This window comes from Microcaecilia unicolor, chromosome 1 (genome assembly GCF_901765095.1).
Source record: "Microcaecilia unicolor chromosome 1, aMicUni1.1, whole genome shotgun sequence".
In the NCBI taxonomy this organism is placed as follows: domain Eukaryota; kingdom Metazoa; phylum Chordata; class Amphibia; order Gymnophiona; family Siphonopidae; genus Microcaecilia; species Microcaecilia unicolor.
The window spans coordinates 455,458,166-455,479,574 of record NC_044031.1 but is presented as its reverse complement, the minus strand read 5'-3'; the positions used below and the strand labels follow the sequence as shown (position 1 = coordinate 455,479,574).

Sequence of the window (21,409 nt, the reverse complement as noted above, 5' to 3'; positions counted from 1 at the left end):
CAGTCAATTCTACAGTAGGAAGCATTTCAAACACAGTTCTTAAAATAAGCACCCTACAAAACACACAGAAGGCAAGAGAATACCTCAAAGTTATGCTGAAACCATCGGACTGCTATTAAGTTGCAGTCCAATGACACCCAGGAGTTGCAAGTGTCCTCAGTAAGTGAGGCAAAGCCAGATCAATCTCCTTCAATATTGTGGGTTCTGTTTTTTTGGATGTCTTACAAGGGAGCACTGCATACCTATTCTTACATTTTATTTATTTAGGAAAATATGTTGAAGACTCATCTGTTTCGTGAGGCATAATATACATGTTCATTTTTTAGTTGGTGAATTGTCAGTGATACTTTTTGAAGTCTAATAAGGCCTATTATTTTAATTCAGTTTTTAGAGCATAGTTTGATACATAAATGCTATTGCACATTTGTCTATCATGTATGTTTTTTTAAGCCACATAGATCTATGCATATTATGCAAACAACATAAATGAAATTAAACAATCTTGACTATGTTTTATATAATAAAGTAGATACAGCGAATGCTACATACCTGTAGAAGGTATTCTCCGAGGACAGCAGGCTGATTGTTCTCACTGATGGGTGACGTCCATGGCAGCCCCTCCAATCGGAAACTTCACTAGCAAAGTCCTTTGCTAGTCCTCGCGCGCCCATGCGCACCGCACATGCGCGGCCGTCTTCCCGCCCGAACCGGCTCGTGTTCGTCAGTCCGATATGTAGCAAGACAAAGACAAGGGAAGACACAACTCCAAAGGGGAGGCAGGTGGGTTTGTGAGAACAATCAGCCTGCTGTCCTCGGAGAATACCTTCTACAGGTATGTAGCATTCGCTTTCTCCGAGGACAAGCAGGCTGCTTGTTCTCACTGATGGGGTATCCCTAGCCCCAGGCTCACTCAAAACAACAAACATGGTCAGTTGGGCCTCGCAACGGCGAGGACATAACTGAGATTGACCTAGCAATTTATCCAACTAACTGAGAGTGTAGCCTGGAACAGAATAAACATGGGCCTAGGGGGGTGGAGTTGGATTCTAAACCCCGAACAGATTCTGAAGCACTGATTGCCCGAACCGACTGTCGCGTCGGGTATCCTGCTGCAGGCAGTAATGAGATGTGAATGTGTGGACAGATGCCCACGTCGCAGCTTTGCAAATTTCTTCAATAGAGGCTGACTTCAAGTGGGCTACCGACGCTGCCATGGCTCTAACATTATGAGCCGTGACATGACCCTCAAGAGTCAGCCCAGCCTGGGCGTAAGTGAAGGAAATGCAATCTGCTAGCCAATTGGATATGGTGCGTTTCCCCACAGCCACTCCCCTCCTGTTGGGATCAAAAGAAACAAACAATTGGGCGGACTGTCTGTTGGGCCAATGCTCTTTTGCAGTCCAATGTGTGCAGCTGACGTTCAGCAGGGCAGGAATTAGGACGGGGAAAAAATGTTGGCAAGACAATTGACTGGTTCAGATGGAACTCCGACACTACCTTTGGGAAGAACTTAGGGTGAGTGCGGAGGACTACTCTGTTATGATGAAATTTGGTATAAGGGGCCTGGGCTACCAGGGCCTGAAGCTCACTGACTCTACGAGCTGAAGTAACTGACACCAAGAAAATGACCTTCCAGGTCAAGTACTTCAGATGGCATGAATTCAGTGGCTCAAAAGGAGGTTTCATCAGCTGGGTGAGAACGACATTGAGATCCCATGACACTGTAGGAGGTTTGATGGGGGGCTTCGACAAAAGCAAACCTCTCATGAAGCGAACCACTAAAGGATGTCCTGAGATCGGCTTACCTTCCACACGGTAATGGTATGCACTGATTGCAATAAGGTGAACCCTTACAGAGTTGGTCTTGAGACCAGACTCAGACAAGTGCAGAAGGTAGTCAAGCAGGGTCTGTGTAGGACAAGAGCAAGGATCTAGGGCCTTGCTGTCACACCAGACGGCAAACCTCTTCCATAAAAAGAAGTAACTCCTCTTAGTGGAATCTTTCCTGGAAGCAAGCAAGATACGGGAGACACCCTCTGACAGACCCAAAGAGGCAAAGTCTACGCTCTCAACATCCAGGCCGTGAGAGCCAGAGACCGGAGGTTGGGATGCAGAAGCGCCCCTTCGTCCAGCGTGATGAGGGTCGGAAAACACTCCAATCTCCACAGTTCTTCGGAGAACAACTCCAGAAGAAGAGGGAACCAGATCTGACGCGGCCAAAAGGGAGCAATCAGATTCATGGTGCCTCAGTCTTGCTTGAGTTTCAACAAAGTCTTCCCCACCAGAGGTATGGGAGGATAAGCATACAGCAGACCTTCCCCCCCAGTCTAGGAGGAAGGCATCCGATGCCAGTCTGCCGTGGGCCTGAAGTCTGGAACAGAAATGAGGGACTTTGTGGTTGGCTCGAGATGCAAAGAGATCTACCAAGGGGGTGCCCCACACCTGGAAGATCTGGCGCACTACTCTGGAGTTGAGCGACCACTCGTGAGGTTGCATAATCCTGTTCAACCTGTCGGCCAGACTGTTGTTTACGCCTGCCAGATATGTGGCTTGGAGCACCATGCCGTGACGGCGAGCCCACAGCCACATGCTGACGGCTTCCTGACACAGGGGGCGAGATCCGGTGCCCCCCTGCTTGTTGATGTAATACATGGCAACCTGGTTGTCTGTCTGAATTTGGATAATTTGGTGGGACAGCCGATCTCTGAAAGCCTTCAGAGCGTTCCAGACCGCTCGTAACTCCAGGAGATTGATCTGCAGATCGCGTTCCTGGAGGGACCAACTTCCCTGGGTGTGAAGCCCATTGACATGAGCTCCCCACCCCAGGAGAGACGCATCCGTAGTCAGCACTTTTTGTTGCTGAGGAATTTGGAAAGGATGTCCCAGAGTCAAATTGGACCAAATCGTCCACCAATACAGGGATTTGAGAAAACTCGTGGACAGGTGGATCAGGTCTTCTAGATCCCCAGCAGCCTGAAACCACTGGGAAACTAGGGTCCATTGAGCAGATCGCATGTGAAGGCGGGCCATGGGAGTCACATGAACTGTGGAGGCCATGTGGCCCAACAATCTCAACATCTGCAGAGCTGTGATCTGCTGGGACGCTCGCACCCACGAGACGAGGGACAACAAGTTGTCGGCTCTCGTCTCTGGGAGATAGGCGCGAGCCGTCCGAGAATCCAGCAGAGCTCCTATGAATTCGAGTCTCTGCACTGGGAGAAGATGGGACTTTGGATAATTTATCACAAACCCCAGTAGCTCCAGGAGGCGAATAGTCATCTGCATGGACTGCAGGGCTCCTGCCTCGGATGTGTTCTTCACCAGCCAATCGTCGAGATATGGGAACACGTACACCCCCAGCCTGCGAAGTGCCGCTGCTACTACAGCCAAGCACTTCGTGAAAACCCTGGGCGCAGAGGCGAGCCCAAAGGGTAGCACACAGTACTGGAAGTGACGTGTGCCCAGCTGAAATCGCAGATACTGCCTGTGAGCTGGCAGTATCGGGATGTGCGTGTAGGCGTCCTTCAAGTCCAGAGAGCATAGCCAGTCGTTTTCCTGAATCATGGGGAGGAGGGTGCCCAGGGAAAGCATCCTGAACTTTTCCTTGACCAGATATTTGTTCAGGGCCCTTAGGTCTAGGATGGGACGCATCCCCCGTTTTCTTTTCTACAAGGAAGTACCTGGAATAGAATCCCAGCCCTTCTTGCCCGGATAGCACGGGCTCGACCGCATTGGCGCTGAGAAGGGCGGAGAGTTCCTCTGCAAGTACCTGCTTGTGCTGGAAGCTGTAGGATTGAGCTCCAGGTGGGCAATTCGGAGGTTTCGAGGCCAAATTGAGGGTGTATCCTTGCCGGACTATTTGAAGAACTCAACGGTCGGAGGTTATGAGAGGCCACCTTTGGTGAAAAACCTTCAACCTCCCCCCGACCGGCAGGTCGCCCGGCACTGATACGTTGATGTCGGCTATGCTCTGCTGGAGCCAGTCAAAAGCTCGCCCCCTGCTTTTGCTGGGGAGCCGTGGGGCCTTGTTGAGGCGCACGCTGCTGACAAGTGCGAGCGCGCTGGGGCTTAGCCTGGGCCGCAGAGGCTGTCGAGAAGGAGGATTGTATCTACGCTTACCAGAAGAGTAGGGAATAGTCTTCCTTCCCCCATAAAAACGTCTACCTGAGGAGGTAGATGCTGAAGGCTGCCGGCAGGAGAACTTGTTGAAAGCGGTATCCCGCTGGTGGAGCTGCTCTACCACCTGTTCGACTTTCTCTCCAAAAATGTCCGCTCGGCAAGGGGAGTCCGCAATCCGCTGCTGGATCCTATTCTCCAGGTCGGAGGCACGCAGCCATAAGAGTCTGCGCATCACCACACCTTGAGCAGCGGCCCTGGACGCAACATCAAAGGTATCATATACCCCTCTGGCCAGGAATTTTCTGCACGCCTTCAGCTGCCTGACCACCTCCTGAAATGGCTTGGCTTGCTCAGAAGAGAGCTTGTCCACCAAGCCCGCCAACTGCCGCACATTGTTCCGCACATAGATGCTCGTGTAGAGCTGGTAAGACTGAATTTTGGCCACGAGCATAGAAGAATGGTAGGCCTTCCTCCCAAAGGAGTCTAAGGTTCTAGAGTCTTTGCCCGGGGGCGCCGAAGCATGCTCCCTAGAACTCATAGCCTTCTTTAGGGCCAGATCCACCACACCAGAGTCATGAGGCAACTGAGTGCGCATCAGCTCTGGGTCCCCATGGATCCGGTACTGGGACTCGATCTTCTTGGGAATGTGGGGATTACTTAGAGGCTTGGTCCAGTTCGCCAGCAATGTCTTTTTTAGGACATGATGCATGGGTACTGTGGACGCTTCCTTAGGTGGAGAAGGATAGTCCAAGAGCTCAAACATTTCAGCCCTGGGCTCTCCTCCAAGACCACCAGGAAGGGGATGGCCGTAGACATCTCCCGGACAAAGGCCGCAAAGGACAGACTCTCGGGAGGAGAAAGCTGCCTCTCAGGGGAGGGAGTGGGATCAGAAGGAAGGCCATCAGACTCCTCGTCAGAGAAATATCTGATGTCCTCCTCCTCCTCCCACGAGGCCTCACCATCGGTATCAGACACAAGTTCATGAACCTGTGTCTGAAGCCGTGCCCGACTCGACTCCGTGGAAACACGGCCACGGTGAGATCGTCGAGAGGTAGACTCCCTCGCCCGCACCGGCGAAGCTCCCTCCGCCGACGTCGTCGGGGAGCCTTCCTGGGAGGCGACCGCAGTCGATACCGCAAGCGGTACCGATGTCGGAGACCTCACCCCGGGCAAGGGAGAACGGCCCGGAGACTCTCGTGCAGAGCGGCTGTGGAGAAAGACATGGAAGCCGATGCAGGCGTCGAGGTCAGAGTCTGTTCCGGGCGTGGAGGCTGTTCCGGGCTGTCCAAGGTGGAGCGCATCGACACCTCCTGAACAGAGGGTGAGCGGTCCTCTCGGTGCCGATGCCTACTGGGTGCCGACTCCCTCAGCGACCCAGAGCTCTCGGTACCGACGCGGGAAGGGGACCGGTGTAGATGCTTCTTTGATTTTTTCAGACGAACCATGTCACCGGAGCTTCCCGGTACCGACGAGGAGGACGTAGAATCCAGCCGTCTCTTCCTCGGGGCCGAGGCCGAAGAAGGTCGGTCTCGGGGGGGGGGGGGGCTGTACCGCAGGAGCCCTCAGGGTAGGGGGAGACCCACCCGAAGGCTCACCGCCACCAGCAGGGGAATGGACAGCCCTCACCTGCACTCCAGTCGAAGCACCACCGTCCAACGACATCAGCAACAGCAGAGGTCCCGATACCACCGACGCCGACGCAGCCTTCCGATGTCTCGGTACCAACGATGCAGAGGGTCGATACCTCAAAGCAGTCGATGCCGAGGTCGAAGGTCTTGATGCTGCCAACATCGATGCACTCGATGACTCCGGTGCTGTTGTCGACGAAGAGCCCGAGAACAACACGTTCCACTGGGGCAATCTCGCAACCTGAGTCCTCTTTTGTAAAAGAGCACAAAGACTACAGGCCTGCAGGCAGTGCCCAGCCCCAGACACTGAAGACACGAAGCGTGCCTATTAGTGAGCGAGATTACCCGGGCGCACTGGGTGCACTTCTTGAAGCCGCTGGGAGACTTCGATGACATGGGCGGAAAAATCACGCCGGTGAAATCAAAATTCGTAATGTCGACGAAGGGCACCAAAAATAAGGGAGAGAGAAAAAACCCGTACCGAGGCCCAAAAAAAGGCCTACCCCGAAAGCGAAAGGAAACTTACGTTGGGGAAACAAACTGGACACACGGGAAGGGACAAGACCGAGATCTTGGTTTTTTTTTTTTTTTTGAAAAATCGCGAAGACGCACGAGGGTCAACTTTGAGGGGCGCGAAACGGTGCAAAACATGACCGTCCCGAGCGCGGACAAAAGAAGACTGACGAACACGAGCCGGTTCGGGCGGGAAGACGGCCGCGCATGCGCGGTGCGCATGGGCGCACGAGGACTAGCAAAGGACTTTGCTAGTGAAGTTTCCAATTGGAGGGGCTGCCGTGGACGTCACCCATCAGTGAAAACAAGCAGCCTGCTTGTCCTTGGAGAATAATAAAAATGGCCTAGGGTATATGCACAAAAAATCTGGAACCGAGAGCACATGGTGCTTACTTTTATGTGATAGACACTTTAAGATCTATGCTCTTAAACTACTGTCTCCCATACTTTTTAATTTTTTTATTTCTTCCTTAAGGTTCAGTTGGATGCTAGGTAGTAAATTCTTTCTTATGCAGATATCTTTCTGTTGTTACCAGTACATCTTGATATTTCAGATTTCTAATAATGTTTTGTCCAGAATGAATAAGACACAAAATTGGGTTTTAACTAAAAAATTAAAATTAAACCCTGATAAAATGGATCCAAGATGGCACCATAGGCTGCAGTGTTGGAGTGACTCTCTTACCTCCAAGCATTGACTGAAATCTCTCCGGCTGTTATGGGGAAGAAGAGATGGGCCAAGACTGGAGGAATCCGTATGATGACTGCCTTGCTCCAGTCGACGCTGGAGTCATATGAGTTGCTTCATCGGAGAGGAATGTGAATGGTGTTTCCTTGAGCCCTGAAGAATGGGTAGTCCCTTCTTGAACCAGCAGCTTCTCTTTCCTGCCACAGAACATGCAGACAGACGCGAGGTGATACACGTCTCCCTGTCACTGAGGGAGACCCAACAGTGTTTTTTTACTCCCCGCTTGGAAGCAGCTTGAAGAACTAGCAAGGGAGCAGATGGAGAAACCCAGGCCAAAGTATCAGCCTGCCTGTCTGACATTGCTGCCTGGATGTCTCAGCGCCATCTGAAACTAAACATGACCAAGACTGAGCTTCTTATCTTTCTCCCTAAACCAACCTCTCCTCCTCCCCCATTCTCTATTTCTGTGGATAACACTCTCATCCTTCCTGTCTCATCAGCTTGTAACCTTGGGGTCATCTTAGACTCCTCCCTCTCCTCTGCACATATTCAACAGACTGCTAAAACCTGTCGTTTCTTTCTCTATAATTTATTTATTTATTGCATTTGTAGCCCACATTATCCCACCTCTTTGGCAGGCTCAATGTGGCTTACAATACATCATGGATAGTGGAAATGAGAAGAGGTTAAGCATTTGGAGTTACAGCAGGGTTTGTGTTGGATGGTAATGGAATGCATAAAAGTAGAGACAGAAGGCATTGATTTACATTCATGGTATAACTAAGTTTTACATGACTTGGTCTTTGTGATAAGTCTTGTCGAAGAGATGGGTCTTTAGTAGTTTCCGGAAGTTGGTTATAATATCAGCAAAATTCGCCCTTTCCTTTCTGAGCACACTACCAGAACCCTTATCCACGCTCTTATCACCTCTCACTTAGACTACTGCAACTTGCTTCTCACAGGTCTCCCACTTAGCTATCTCTCTCCTCTTCAATCTGTTCAAAATTCTGCTGCACAACTAATATTCCGCCAGGGTCGTTATGCTCATATTAGCCCTTTCTTCAAGTCACTTCACTGGCTTCCTGTCCGTTTCTGCATACAGTTCAAACTCCTCTTATTGACTTACAAGTGCATTCGCTCTGCAGCTCCTCAGTATCTCTCCATTCTCATCTCTCCCTACATTCCTCCCCGGGAACTCCGTTCACTGGGTAAATCTCTCTTATCTGCACCCTTCTCCTCCACCACTAACTCCAGGCTCCGTTCCTTTTATCTCGCTGCACCATATGCCTGGAATAGACTTCCTGAGTCGGTACGTCAAGCTCCATCTCTGGCCGTCTTCAAATCTAAGCTAAAAGCCCACCTTTTTGATGCTGATTTTAACTCCTAACCCTTATTCACTTGTTCAGAACCCTTATTTTATCATCCTCACCTTAATATTCCCTTATCTCTTGTTTGTCCTGTTTGTCTGTCCTAATAGATTGTAAGCTCTGTCGAGCAGGGACTGTCTCTTCATGTTCAAGTGTACAGCGCTGCGTACGTCTAGTAGTGCTATAGAAATGATAAGTAGTAGTATGGAGAAGTGTTAGCTGGAGCTGGATTGAGTCTTACAGCTACAGGTACCCTTGAAGCGTTAAGGGAGGCCACTGGGGTCTTGGAACATTATCATCGTTTTCTGCTAAGGTTTCTGAGGAATTAGACAAAGTTAGTGCACTTGTTCAAGAACAGGTGATGACTCAATCTCAGCATGACTTACGAGTTAGTAAGTTGGAGATGGAATTTAAAGATCATCAGCCTATAGCTAAAATTTATACTACTATGCAAGCTGGTTTGATTAAGAAATGTGAGTGCTTGGAGAACCGCAGCAGAGTTTTGAAAGTTCACTTTCTAAACTTTCCAAAGTCTCCGGTGATAAGCCCAATGGTTATGTTACAGAAATATTTAAAGGAGGCTTTGGAGTTTCCTAGTAAGAATTTACAACCAGTATCTAAGGCTTATTATCTATCCTTGTCATTAAGAGATAAAGATTTGAAAAATGATCCATGAGACTATGGAACTAACAAGTTTTTTTACAAAGCTCTCGAAGTTGTGACTGAAAAAAGAATTTTGATTGTCACATCTGCACTTGAACATGATAGAAATTTAATTTTACGTTCATCCTTCAGGAAAATGGATACTGTTATCTTGGGCTTTAAAGTACGAGTTTTTCCTGACTTCTGTAGTGAGACCTAAAAAAGGAGGAAGGAAGTTTTGGCCTTGCAGCAACAAGTCTTAGCTCTAGGGGCAACATTTTCTTTGAGATTTCCATGTAGATGTTTTATTACTTGTGATTCTGCCAATTTAGTATTTTTTTTGAGCCCAAGCAACTGACTGATTTTTTAGTTTCTAGAGAAAGTTCTTCATCTAATAATGGCATTGTTAAATAGAATGTTATGTGCCTCTGCCAGCTAGTCTGAACTCTCTTGCACACTGCTGTTTATAATATTTCTGGTCTATTTGGAAATTTTTCCTTAAATTTTATTTCGAATCTTGGATCCACTATTTGTAGACTAATAATTATAGAATTATTTGAGATATGTCTGCTTTGTTTGTTCTTATTTCCATTTGTGCATGGTCGTAATGCATATAAATTGAAATTTCATTAAAAGAAAAACCTTGATAAAATGAAGATCCTATGGTTTAAAAATCCTGGAGTGATGTACCTTCTGTTACCAAACAATAATGTTTTATTAGCTGAATCAGATCTAGGATCTAAGGAATCATATCACATTAGATTCACCATTAACAAAATGGTCCCCAAATAAATCATACGTGGAGAAAAACCTTCACACTAAGGCAATTGAGATTAATAAGAGCTTTTTTTGATACTGAAACATTTTGTGAAGATCCTTCCCTCCGCCGGGTCTTCGGGATCTTGCCTCCACCCTGGCCACTCAGCCTCCCGGCCCACTGCAGTCCACGGGGCAGGGCTCAAAGAAAATAAACTTCAAAAAGGTAAAAGTCTCCAAGCTCCTTTATTGTCAGGGATTCACAGTTCAGTAACTTTCAAAAGGAATCCTGCAGCCCTTCAAAACAATTGCTCCTGTTTTCCTCTCAGGGCCCAGGTACAGCAGAAACACAAAACAAGTTCCCTTCCAACGGCTGCACAAATCAGTTGGAGCCCAGTTAACAGTCCCCACAGATAGGTTCCTCTGTAGTCCAACTTCCCACCCCAAAAAGAATCCCTGTATCTTGTCCACCCCCACGGGGTTTCTGCAAACAGTCCAAAACACACAGTTCTGTGGGCCTCAGCCCACAAAAAAGGAAAAAAAAACAATGTAACTTACTTTCCCCTCCCCCACACAAAAGAAGGTTTGTTTTCCCAACAGTTCAAAATCCACAGTGCTTAATGCCTTAGCACTCAGTTCAGACACACAGTCTCTTCAAAGAACATAGCCTGAACTCCTTTGGGAAAGAGGAAAAGATCCCCCCCATTCAGGGTCACTCTATTACTTCACTGACCCTCCTCCCGCATGACCTTTCCCCTTTCCACTTTCAGCCCAGCTCTGACGCCAAGAGTTCACCTGGTTTTTCAGTTTAGTTTTCAAGGCATGAGCCCAGGCAGAAAGATTCATGGGTTCCTTAGAACCTGCCTCCTCCTCCTGCTCTCCAGCAGCTTGCCAGTCCATGGACTCATTCTCCTCTACCCTGGCCTGCTGTTCCTCTCTTACTTGATTATGTTCCAGGTGCCCCTCCCTTGCCTTGTCAGAGACTTCTCCCGGGGAATGCTGGGGCTAATAATCCCTATACCAGGGTTTTCCCCGGGGATGCTGGGAAATGTAGTCCTTCTCCCACTTCCATTTTCTAGGGGGCACTACCTTTTTCCTTCTCTCTCTCTCTCTCTCTCTCAGAGGAATGATTAAAGGTAGGGCTCTGCTCTGTCTCCCTCGGCTCTTGAGCCTCCTTCCTTCTCCCTCCTCCACTTCCATCTGTGCAAAACCCTTATCCTCCCCTTCACAATTTGCTCTCTTAGTCCCAATGTTAATCCTTTCCCGTTTAGATTACTGTAATGTTCTCTATGTGGGTCTGCCTGTCAGATATTTTAAAAAGCTTCAACTAATTCAAAATACTGCAGCTAGGTTAATTTTTGAACTAAATTTACCAGTGTATCTAGTTATATTTTCTAACTGCACTGGCTTCCAGTTAAAAGAGCAGATTTTATTTAAAGAAGCCTGTATATTTTATCAGATGGTATGGCATGACTTCAGAATTATTGATTAAAGTTATTTCTGTTTCTTTCTTTGGGCTTTCATCTCACTTGTGCGATAAGCTAATTCTTCTTTCACCTCCTTGCAGAAACTTACAACTAGAAACTAGGGGAAGGCCGATAGTCGCTCAAAAGCGCATGGTTCGGGATAAGGTATCTTTCAAAGATACCACCAAAACAGGAAAGATAGGGTATCCCGATAGTGAGGTATCAAAAGAGACCATAGTAGATCTGCTGTCCTTAAATAAAAATAAAAATCAGACAAAAGATTGCAAATTAATACTATCAAGTACTGACCATGATATAAATAGGAACAACAAACATTGTTTAAAATGTGTATATGCGAATGCCAGGAGCCTATGAACTAAGATGGGAGAGTTAGAATATATTGCACTAAATGAAAAATTAGATATAATAGGCATCTCTGAGACCTTGTGGAAGGAGGATAACCAGTGGGACACTGTCATACCAGGGTACAAATTACATCATAGTGATAGGATGGATCAACTTGGTGGAAGGGTAGCATTGTATATAAAGGACAACTTTGAATCAAATAGATTGAAAATTCTGCAGGAAACAAAACACATCTTGGAATCACTATGGATTGAAATTCCATGTGTAAAGGGGAAAAGGATAGTGATAGGAGTGTACTACCGTCCGCCTGGCAAGAATGAACAGATGGATGCAGAAATGTTAAAGGAAATTAGGGACACAAACAAACTGGGCAACACAATAATAATGGGTGATATCAATTACCCCAATAATGACTGGGTAAATGTAACATCAGCGCATGCTAGGGAGGTAAAATTCCTTGATGAAATCAAGGACAGTTTTATGGAGCAGCTGGTTCAGGAGCTGACCAGAGAAGCAAAAATTCTAGACCTAGTCCTTAGTGGAGCGCATTAACTGGTGCAGGAGGTAATGCTGCTGGGGCCGCTTGATAACAGTGATCATAATATGATCGGATTTGATATTAGCTTTAAAGTGTACATAAGAAGAATGGTGAAAAAAAAAAAAAAACTTAGCGGAGCGGCTGCGAGGGTCAAAAATTTACATCAGGCATGGAAGCTGTTCAAAAACACCATCCTGGAAGCCCAGGCCAAATATATTCAGAGTATTAGAAAAGGAGATGGAAGACCAAACAACAGCTGGCATGGTTAAAAAGTGAGGTGAAGGAAGCTGTCAGAGCTAAAAGAAAATCCTTCAGAAAATGGAAGAAGGAACCGACTGAAGATAATAAGAAACAGGATAAGGAATGTCAAATCAAATGCAAAGCGCTGATAAGGAAGGCATTGAAAAAAATATTGCGTTGGAGGTAAAAACACATAGTAAACATTTTTTTAAAGGTATATTAAAAGCAGGAAGCTGGCAAAAGAATCGGTTGGACCACTAGATGACCGAGGGGTAAAAGGGGCGATCAGGGAAGACAAAGCCATAGCGAAGAGATTAAATGAATTCTTTGCTTTGGTCTTCACCGAGGAAGATTTGGGAGAGATACCGGTGCCAGAAATGGTATTTGAAGCTGATGAGTTGAAGAAACTGAATAAATTCTCTATAAACCTGGAAGATGTAATGGGGCAGTTCTACAAATTGAAGAGTAGCAAATCTCCTGGACCGGATGGTATTCATCCCAGAGTACTGATAGAACCTAAAAAAGATTCCAGAGGAGATCCGGGAAATTATAGACCGGTGAGTCTGACATCGGTGCCGTGCAAAATGGTAGAGACTATTATAAAGAACAAAATTACAGAGCATATTCCTCAGCTCTTGGGACTTTACCTACTGGAATACTCAGGCTACCCACTCCAAAGGACACACTCTAGACCTCTTCTCTTTTAAATCGGCTAACCACAACAATCCATGCATAGCCAAAGCCCTGTGGTCAGCTGTCCCTTGGTCTGATCACTTTAAGCTCACCTGCTCAATTCTGTGGCAGTTAAAAGGACCACGGCACAAGCATTCCCCAACATTGTACACGAGAGGGTATGTTAACCCTGCGGCATTCTGGCAGTCTATATATGAGTCAGACTGGCCCGACCCGGTAGACTCAGACAGCTTCCTACCCAATTGGGATATCCGTTGCAGAACTACCTTAGATGCCATTGCGCCGCTCAAGGAGTGTTCCACAAAGAGGAAAGTAGCCGCCCCGTGGGGTTCAATGATCACCTAAGAACGCTCAAGGCAAATACCAGAAGGTTTGAAAGGGCCTGGCGAAAGCACTAGGACATTCAGCATCTAATTGTGTGGAAGCAGTCTCACAGAAAGTACAACTATGCAATCAGACAGGCAAAAAACATTACTTCAAGAAAAAAATTGGCCCAGACTACAACGATGCCAAGAAACTCTTCTTCTTTGTAAACAAGCTAATGGATACCACAGTACTTACCACTACGGGAGAATGCACCCCACCCGCTGCCGATTTAGCAAAATTCTTTCAAGACAAACTCAATAAACTACAGAGCACCCTTCCGCAAAACTATTCCAGCATTAGTGACTTTATTAATGGTTTGGACCCGGGGCCTGACGAGCAACCAGCAGAACGTTTACTCTCAAGCTTTTCCACTCTCTTTGTTGATTCTGTCAAGTTGGAGCTCTGCAGATTTGTCAGGAAGTACTGCAGGCTGGATGTTTGTCCCAACTATTTGCTCCAAAGTGCCCCTGCCTGTTTCCTAGATGACTTGACGCTACACCTCAACTACAAGCTAGGTACAGGCAAGTTCCCTACAAGCCATGGTAACATCTTGCTAATCCCAGTACCTAAAGACGCTAAGAAAAAAAGTTGTAATCTGTCCAACTACCGGCCAATAGCCTCCATCCCCCTTTTTGTAAAACTTATGGAGAGCCTGGTGAATAAACAACTCAGTGAGCACCTGAACAAATTTAATGTTCTGCATACCTCGCAACTGGGATTTCGGCCGCTCCACAGTACCGAGACCGTACTTGTCACTCTCCTATCTAACTTCAAGAGGGAAATAGTTGAAGGGAAGAGCATTTTACTCTTGCAGTTCGACATGTCCAGTGCCTTTGATATGGTGCACCAAGGTATACTTTTGTGGCTCCTTGACTATTTTGGTGCAAGTGGGAACGTACTAGCCTGGCTTAGAGGTTTTCTTACATCCAGATCCTACCAAGTATAAGCCAACTCAACACTATCATCTCACTGGAAAGCAGACTGCGGAGTGCCAGAGGGCTCCCCACTATCACCTACCCTCTTCAATGTGATGTTGATCCCCCTGGCAACGGCTCTCTCGAAACTGGGGCTAAACCCGTTTATCTATGCAGATGACATCACTATCTTCATCCCTTTTGAGAAAGACCTAAATGAAATTACCTGTCGGATTCGTCAAGGCTTTAACACCATGCTTGACTGGACCAATTCTTTTCGATTCAAACTCAACGCCGAGAAAACACACTGTTTAATCCTCTCCTCTCCCTACAACAAACTCTGGCCTCCTACATTAATTACTCCTGAGCTCGTCCTGCCTATCTCGATATCCCTAAAAATCTTGGGAGTCCTGGTTGACAGATCTTTGACATTGGAGCAGCATGTGAACTCTACAGTCAAGCAAATGTTCCACTCTCTCTGGAGGCTTAAGCGTATCAAGCCATACTTTCCTCGAGACGTATTCCGCAATCTAGTCCAGTCCCTGGTGATTAGCCGTCTTGACTACTGCAATAGTATTTACGGGGGATGCACAAGTATGCTCCTAAAAAAATTGCAAACAGCTCAGAATACAGCAGCTCGACTCATCTTTGGCAAATCTAGATTTGAAAGCTCTAGACCGTTACGTGAGCGGCTGCACTGGCTTCCTGGAAAGGACCGCATTGTGTTCAAGACCTGCACATTGGTGCACAAAATTATCTATGGAGATACCCCTTCCTATATGGCCACTCTCATAAACCTGCCGCCCAGGAACTCCCGAAGGTCGGCCCGCTCGTACCTCAATCTCCACTACCCTGCTCCCGTGGCCTCAAATATAAGACCATCTATGGTTCCTCTCTCCCTTATCTCAGCACTCAACTGTGGAACAGGCTGCCTCGAGAGGTCAAATTCACTTCAGATCACCCGACCATCAAGAACCGACTCAAGACCTTCCTTTTTGGCAGTGCCTACGCCACGAGCCCTACAGGTGCCACCCCCTTTTAGCCCACGGCTCACTCTGTGATAATTTATCACCTCCCCTCTCTTCCTCCTCAGTTATTTCTTTCTCCCACTTGTGACCTTGTCTACTGTACTTTGTACTATTGTTTGCTTATTAAGTATTGTACGTCACATTGAGCCTGCCCATGGGCGGGAATACTGTGGGATATAAAGGTCATAAATAAAAAAATAAAACCAACGTGGATTTAGTGAAGGGAAATCTTGTCTCACCAATCTATTACTTTTCTCTGAATGGGTGAACAAACATGTGGATAAAGGTGAGCCGGTTGATATTGTATATCTGTATTTTCAGAAAGCGTTTGACAGAGTACCTCATGAAAGACTCCAGAGGAAATTGGAGAGTCATGGGATAAGAGGTACTGTCCTATTGTGGATTAAAAACTGGTTAAAAGATAGAAAACAGAGAGTAGGGTTAAATGGTCAGTATTCTCAGTGGAGAAGGGTAGTTAGTGGGGTTCCCCAGGGGTCTGTGCTGGGACCACTGCTTAACATATTTATAAATGACCAAGAGATGGGAGTAACTAGTGAGGTAATTAAATTTGCTGATGACACAAAGTTATTCAAAGTCGTTCAATCATGGGAGGATTGTGAGCAAGTGCAAAGTGATGCATGTGGGAAAGAGGAACATGAATTATAGCTACATCATGCAAGGTTCCACTTTAGGAGTCACAGACCAAGAAAGGGATCTAGGTGTCCTCGTTGATAATACGGTGAAACCTTCTGCTTAGTGTGCTGTGGCGGCTAAGAAAGCAAATAGAATGTTAGGTATTATTAGGAAAGGAATGGAAAACAAAAATGAGGATGTTATAATGCCTTTGTAACGCTCCATGGTACGACCGCACCTCGAATATTGTGTTGAGATCTGGTCGCTGCATCTCAAAAAACATATAGTGGAATTAGAAAAGGTACAGAGAAGGGCAACAAAAATGATAAAGGGGATGGGACAACTTCTCTATGAGGAAAAGCTAAAGCGGCTAGGGCTCTTCAGCTTGGAGAAAAGGCGGCTGAGGGGAGATATGTTAGAGGTCTATAAAATAATGAGTGGAGTTGAACGGTTAGACGTGAAGCATCTGTGTACGCTTTCCAAAAATACTAGGTCTAGGGGGCATGCGATAAAGCTACAAAGTAGTAAATTTAAAACAAATTGGAGAAAATTTTTCTTCACTCAACATGTAATTAAACTCTGGAATTCATTGCCAGAGAATGTAGTAAAGGTGGTTAGCTTAGCAGAGTTCAAAAAAGGTTTGGGCGGCTTCCTAAAGGAAAGTCCATAGACCATTATTAAATTGGACATGGGGAAAATCCACTATTTCTGGGATAAGCAGTATAAAATGTTTTGTACTTTTATGGGATCTTGCCAGGTATTGGCAACTGTTTTGGAAACAGGATGCTGAGCTCGATGGACCTTTGGTCTGTCCCAGTATGGCAATACTTATGTACCTGTGAGGGTTTCTTTGTGGAACTCTTTTCCTATTTCTTTAAGATTCAAACAGAGTTACTGGAAATTTAGGAAAAAGACCTTTCTTTTTAATTGACCGTAATCTGGGTTGTTGTATTCTATTATTGTGAGTTTATATTGAATTTTGTGTTACTGTACATTGCAAATTAATTTTGTACATCGCACTGAACCCATACTGGGGCTATAATGGTTTATAAGTATTATATTGGTATTGTCCCCTTTTCATGGAAGATACTCAATTCTGAGGGTAAAACCTATAAAAATTTCCTAACACACCTAATGTAAGCCGATTTTATAAATACAATATAGGGACTTAAATGCCTTTATAATATAAGCTCTTCCACAAAACTTACATCTGCTCCAAGGCAGTATAAGTGTATGTACTTACATAGTAACATAGTAAATGACGGCAGAAAAAGACCTGCACGGTCCATCCAGTCTGCCCAACAAGATAAACTCACAGCCATTTTTTGTGTATACCTTACCTTGATTTGTACCTGTCTTTTTCAGGGCACAGACCATATAAGTCTGCCCAGCACTATCCTCGCCCCGCCTCCCACCACCGGCTCTGGCATAGACCGTATAAGTCTGCCCAGCACTATCCCCGCCTCCCAACCACCAGCTCTGGTACAGACCATATAAGTTTGCCCAGCACTATCCCCACCTCCCAACCACCAGCCCTGCCTCCCACCACCATACTTTATGTATGTATGTGCATATTTTATGAAGTATATATGCCTCACAACTCTATCCTAGATCTGCCCAAATTATGTCTTTACCCCCCTCCCCCCAAATACTTTCACGCATATCACATAAAAACACACACATCCTTGCCATCATGTGTACTGGTATGCACATATTCATCTATGCTATTTTTACAATATCTTTCATATGTAAAACACATTTCACGTTCAGAAAATGTTTAATAAAAGTATTCCCTTTATTTCCAATGATACAACAGAAAACCATCAAAACATAGAATAAAACTATACTGGAGATGTGAAATCCTTTAATTTTATGCTCTGATTTTAAACCCTTTCCATTTATAACTTTGGTCTTATACTCTCTGAGAGGCAGCAGTTCAAGAAACAGTAATACTTCTGAAACAGTAGTAACAGTAACAATTTTGCTAAGAGCAAGATATTATATGTAAAGCAGAAGGGAGGGCAGAAAACTCAATAAAAGAGAAATTGATTTCATGGTGTCCATCTTGAAAGGAGAAACAAATCTCCTGAAACTTCCTGGTCTTGAACCTCTCATGCTAAACATGTTTTACTGTTAACGGACTACAAGAAAATTTCAGTCTTGTTTATAAATCAAAGTGCATTTTATTATAAGCTGCCAATCTTTCAGCATTTATTACTTTATGACCTGAAAAAGCTAGATGACTCCGCTGTAGTTTGGAAATTATGTAAAGCTTGGCTATTTGAAGCAGCTTTTACATGAACTAGATGTTTCATTTTTTAGGATGGCACATTAATTGTATTGTATTTTCTAATAAATATATTGGTGTCATTTTTAAGTACCAATGCGTGCCTCCCATGTGCAAAAATGCACTACCGCAGGGCACGCTCAGGTTCCCAGCGGTAGTTCAGGCATTTGTGCACACTTTCCCGGTGTTTGGGGGTGGAAAGTAGGTGTGCCCAGCATTTATATCAGTGCAGCTACATTGCCGCACACCAATCGATTAGCGCATGGTTAGCACACAAGCCCTTTCCACCTACTAAACAGGTGTCGTTTAAGGGCTCACACAATAATGACCATGCGCTAATTGGGAAATTAGCGCCTGGCCATTAATAGAAAAAGATGGAAATGAGGCTGTTTTACAGCAACCTAAAAGTGGCCTCAGTGCATGGGGAAGTACAAACATTAATCTTAGCACATGGTTCCTACTAACGCAGCTTAGTAAAAAGAGCCCCATTAAGAACATAAACATCAGAAAAGCCACACTGGGTCAGACCAATGGCCCATCTAGCCCAGTATCCTGTTTCCAACAGTGGCCATTCCAGGTCACAAGTACCTGGCAGAAACCCAATTAGTAGCTAAACCATTTTCTTCTCTCCTCACATCTACATTAAGCTCAGCACAAACAGAAAATCCAGTCATCACTAACACTAAAACAAGTCTTTTGTTTCTAGATAATCTTCTTGAACATCCGTTAAATAAGTCCATACATTCCTCATTATAGCATAATCCAGATATCCTTATAAATAATAAATCATTTTATTGAAAAGTATGGTCCGATTGCAATATTTGGCATCTCAAAGACATATATAATAGTAATGAGCAATCTATTTGCTCATTTACAGATTTGCAATCTAAATTTCATATTCCTTCCTCTCAGCACTATAGATGGTTACAACTATCACACTGTATAAATTTACTTAAAAAAAGAAGCCTTTTTCTTGCTCTGATCCTACTATTCTTCAATTTTCTGAAACTTTGCTCACTACAGGGCATGTTGCATCTGCTTTGTACAAATTTTTCTTGTCTTCAATGTATAAAAATCAAAACACTCTTATGCAAATTTGGGGAAATGATTTACATTTTACACTTCCAGAAGAGTCTAAAGATAAACTATGGTCTTCTCTCATTAAACCCTTGCCATCTGCCAGCTTTATACAATCAATGTACTTTCTTTATCACAGATCTGTATGGACTCCACGAAAGCTACACTCTGCACATTTAATACCCACAAATATTTGCTGGCATTGTAATGAATCATCTGGACCATTATTGCACATGTTATTTGAATGTCCTCACATACAGATATTTTGGAAAGCAATATGGAGTCCCATATGTAAAATATTTGAATCTAACATTCCTTTAACTTCTTCATTAATAATATTAAAATCCTGCTCTCCAGATTTCATCTTCTATCCCCATAATTATAGGCTATTTGATATTTTAATTACAATAGCACAGCGTATGATTCTTGCCAATTGGAAAACCTCTTCATTACTTAATGAACACTTTTGGTGGCAATCTGTTTTAATGTATCAAACTTGACTTGGCCTCAGCTAGCCTTACTGGATCAATAATCAAAACAAATATTTTATGGTCTCCAATTGGCTTCCTATCTGGCTTCCTATGCTGTTGAGACTACATAGAAGATAATGATTACCCATCTCGAAATCACACTTCTAATTATGTAATTCTCTGGCACACTTCCTTTAATATGTATTAACATATTTTACTATTCTGTTATTGTTATGTACTATTTACAATATATTAAAAACAATAAAATATCATGGAGAAAAAATTGTCTATTAACATGAAAAAAGATGGAGGTGATGGCTGTTTGCTGTGATGCTAATTATACTCCCCATCTTCAATAACACTCTATGCTCACAAAGATCCCATTCCAATTTGTGAAAAATTATAGTACATGCTTGCTCACTGTTCTCAGTATTCACATAGGTTGAAAAGTTTGTACAAGATTAAGGATTTTCAAGTTTTATTTTATTTGATATACCTCTCAAGTACAATCTGTCCAAGCAGTGTATAATTCAATTCTGTACATGTCCCCAATTGTAGAATGAGTTGCCTTTAGATTTGCGATTGGAGCTGAATTTTAATATTTTTAGGAAGAAATTGAAATGTTGTTAACTTATGAAGGTGTTTGAATGATTGATGTATGACTTATGGTATTTTAATGTTTTATGTTTTGATTTGCCTACTATGTTATAAAAAAAGTCACAATTATTTAATATGTATGTTCATGTATATATTACTTTGTAAACTGTTGATAGACTGGTATGGATACACTGGAATGGTGGAGTAGCCTAATGGTTAGCGCAGTGGCCTGAGAACTAGGGGAACTGGTTTCACTCCCCTCTGCAGCTCCTTGTGACCATAGGCACATCACTTAATCCTCCATTGCCCAGAAATTTTTTTTTTTAAACACACACACGCATACACTTAGATTGTGAGCAAACTAGGGACCAAAATATTATCTGGATATAATATGCAAACCACTTTAATTGTACCATTGAAAGGTAGTATATCAAATCTTTTACAGTATTACGTATACCTAAAAGTGTTAAAGAACCATTAAAGATGTACTAGTAGTAATCAAGACAAATACTCACCAGGTAGCAATCTTATTCTTAAAATCTGGTTGTCCTCTTTCAAGCCAGGTAAAATCACCCTTAGATTGAAATTCTGTGGAACAGACCAATATGTCATCAAACATCATGAAGCACCAAACAAAGTACATTTTTGAGATATAAAAAAAAAAGCCAATCAGAATCTCAGTAACGTACATACTGAAATTTTTTGAGAATACATATAATAGAATAGACATTGAGAAATTAATTGCAGCAGTGAAAACCATCGGCTCAATATTCAAAGGCACTTATCCAGATAGGACATGCTACTCAGAAAAGTGTCATGACCAAGACATTCAGTGGCACTATCTGAATATCCTTACAGACTGTGTTAGCATCCTCCTTACTTTATTAGGAGGTCTTTTACAAAGCAGTGGTAAGCCCAACCAGGGCTTACCGCAGGCTAAAACGGAATTACCGCCAGCCCAATGCAATCGCCAGTGGTAGTTCCGGCTGGAGCATGCGCCATTTCCGGCACTCTTGGAAAC

The 21,409-nt window shown here is 44.4% G+C and overlaps 1 protein-coding gene across 2 annotated transcripts in view; it reads right to left on the bottom strand.

Moving 5' to 3' along the window:
• Window positions 1-21,409, bottom strand: part of SMCHD1 (structural maintenance of chromosomes flexible hinge domain containing 1) — a 735,404-nt gene that overhangs the window by 460,019 nt on the left and 253,976 nt on the right. For both annotated transcript variants that reach the window (XM_030213010.1, XM_030213015.1), the window contains exon 22: window positions 20,904-20,976. In XM_030213010.1, the coding sequence (XP_030068870.1) occupies window positions 20,904-20,976 (73 nt within the window). The remainder of the gene's footprint in view (window positions 1-20,903; window positions 20,977-21,409) is intronic.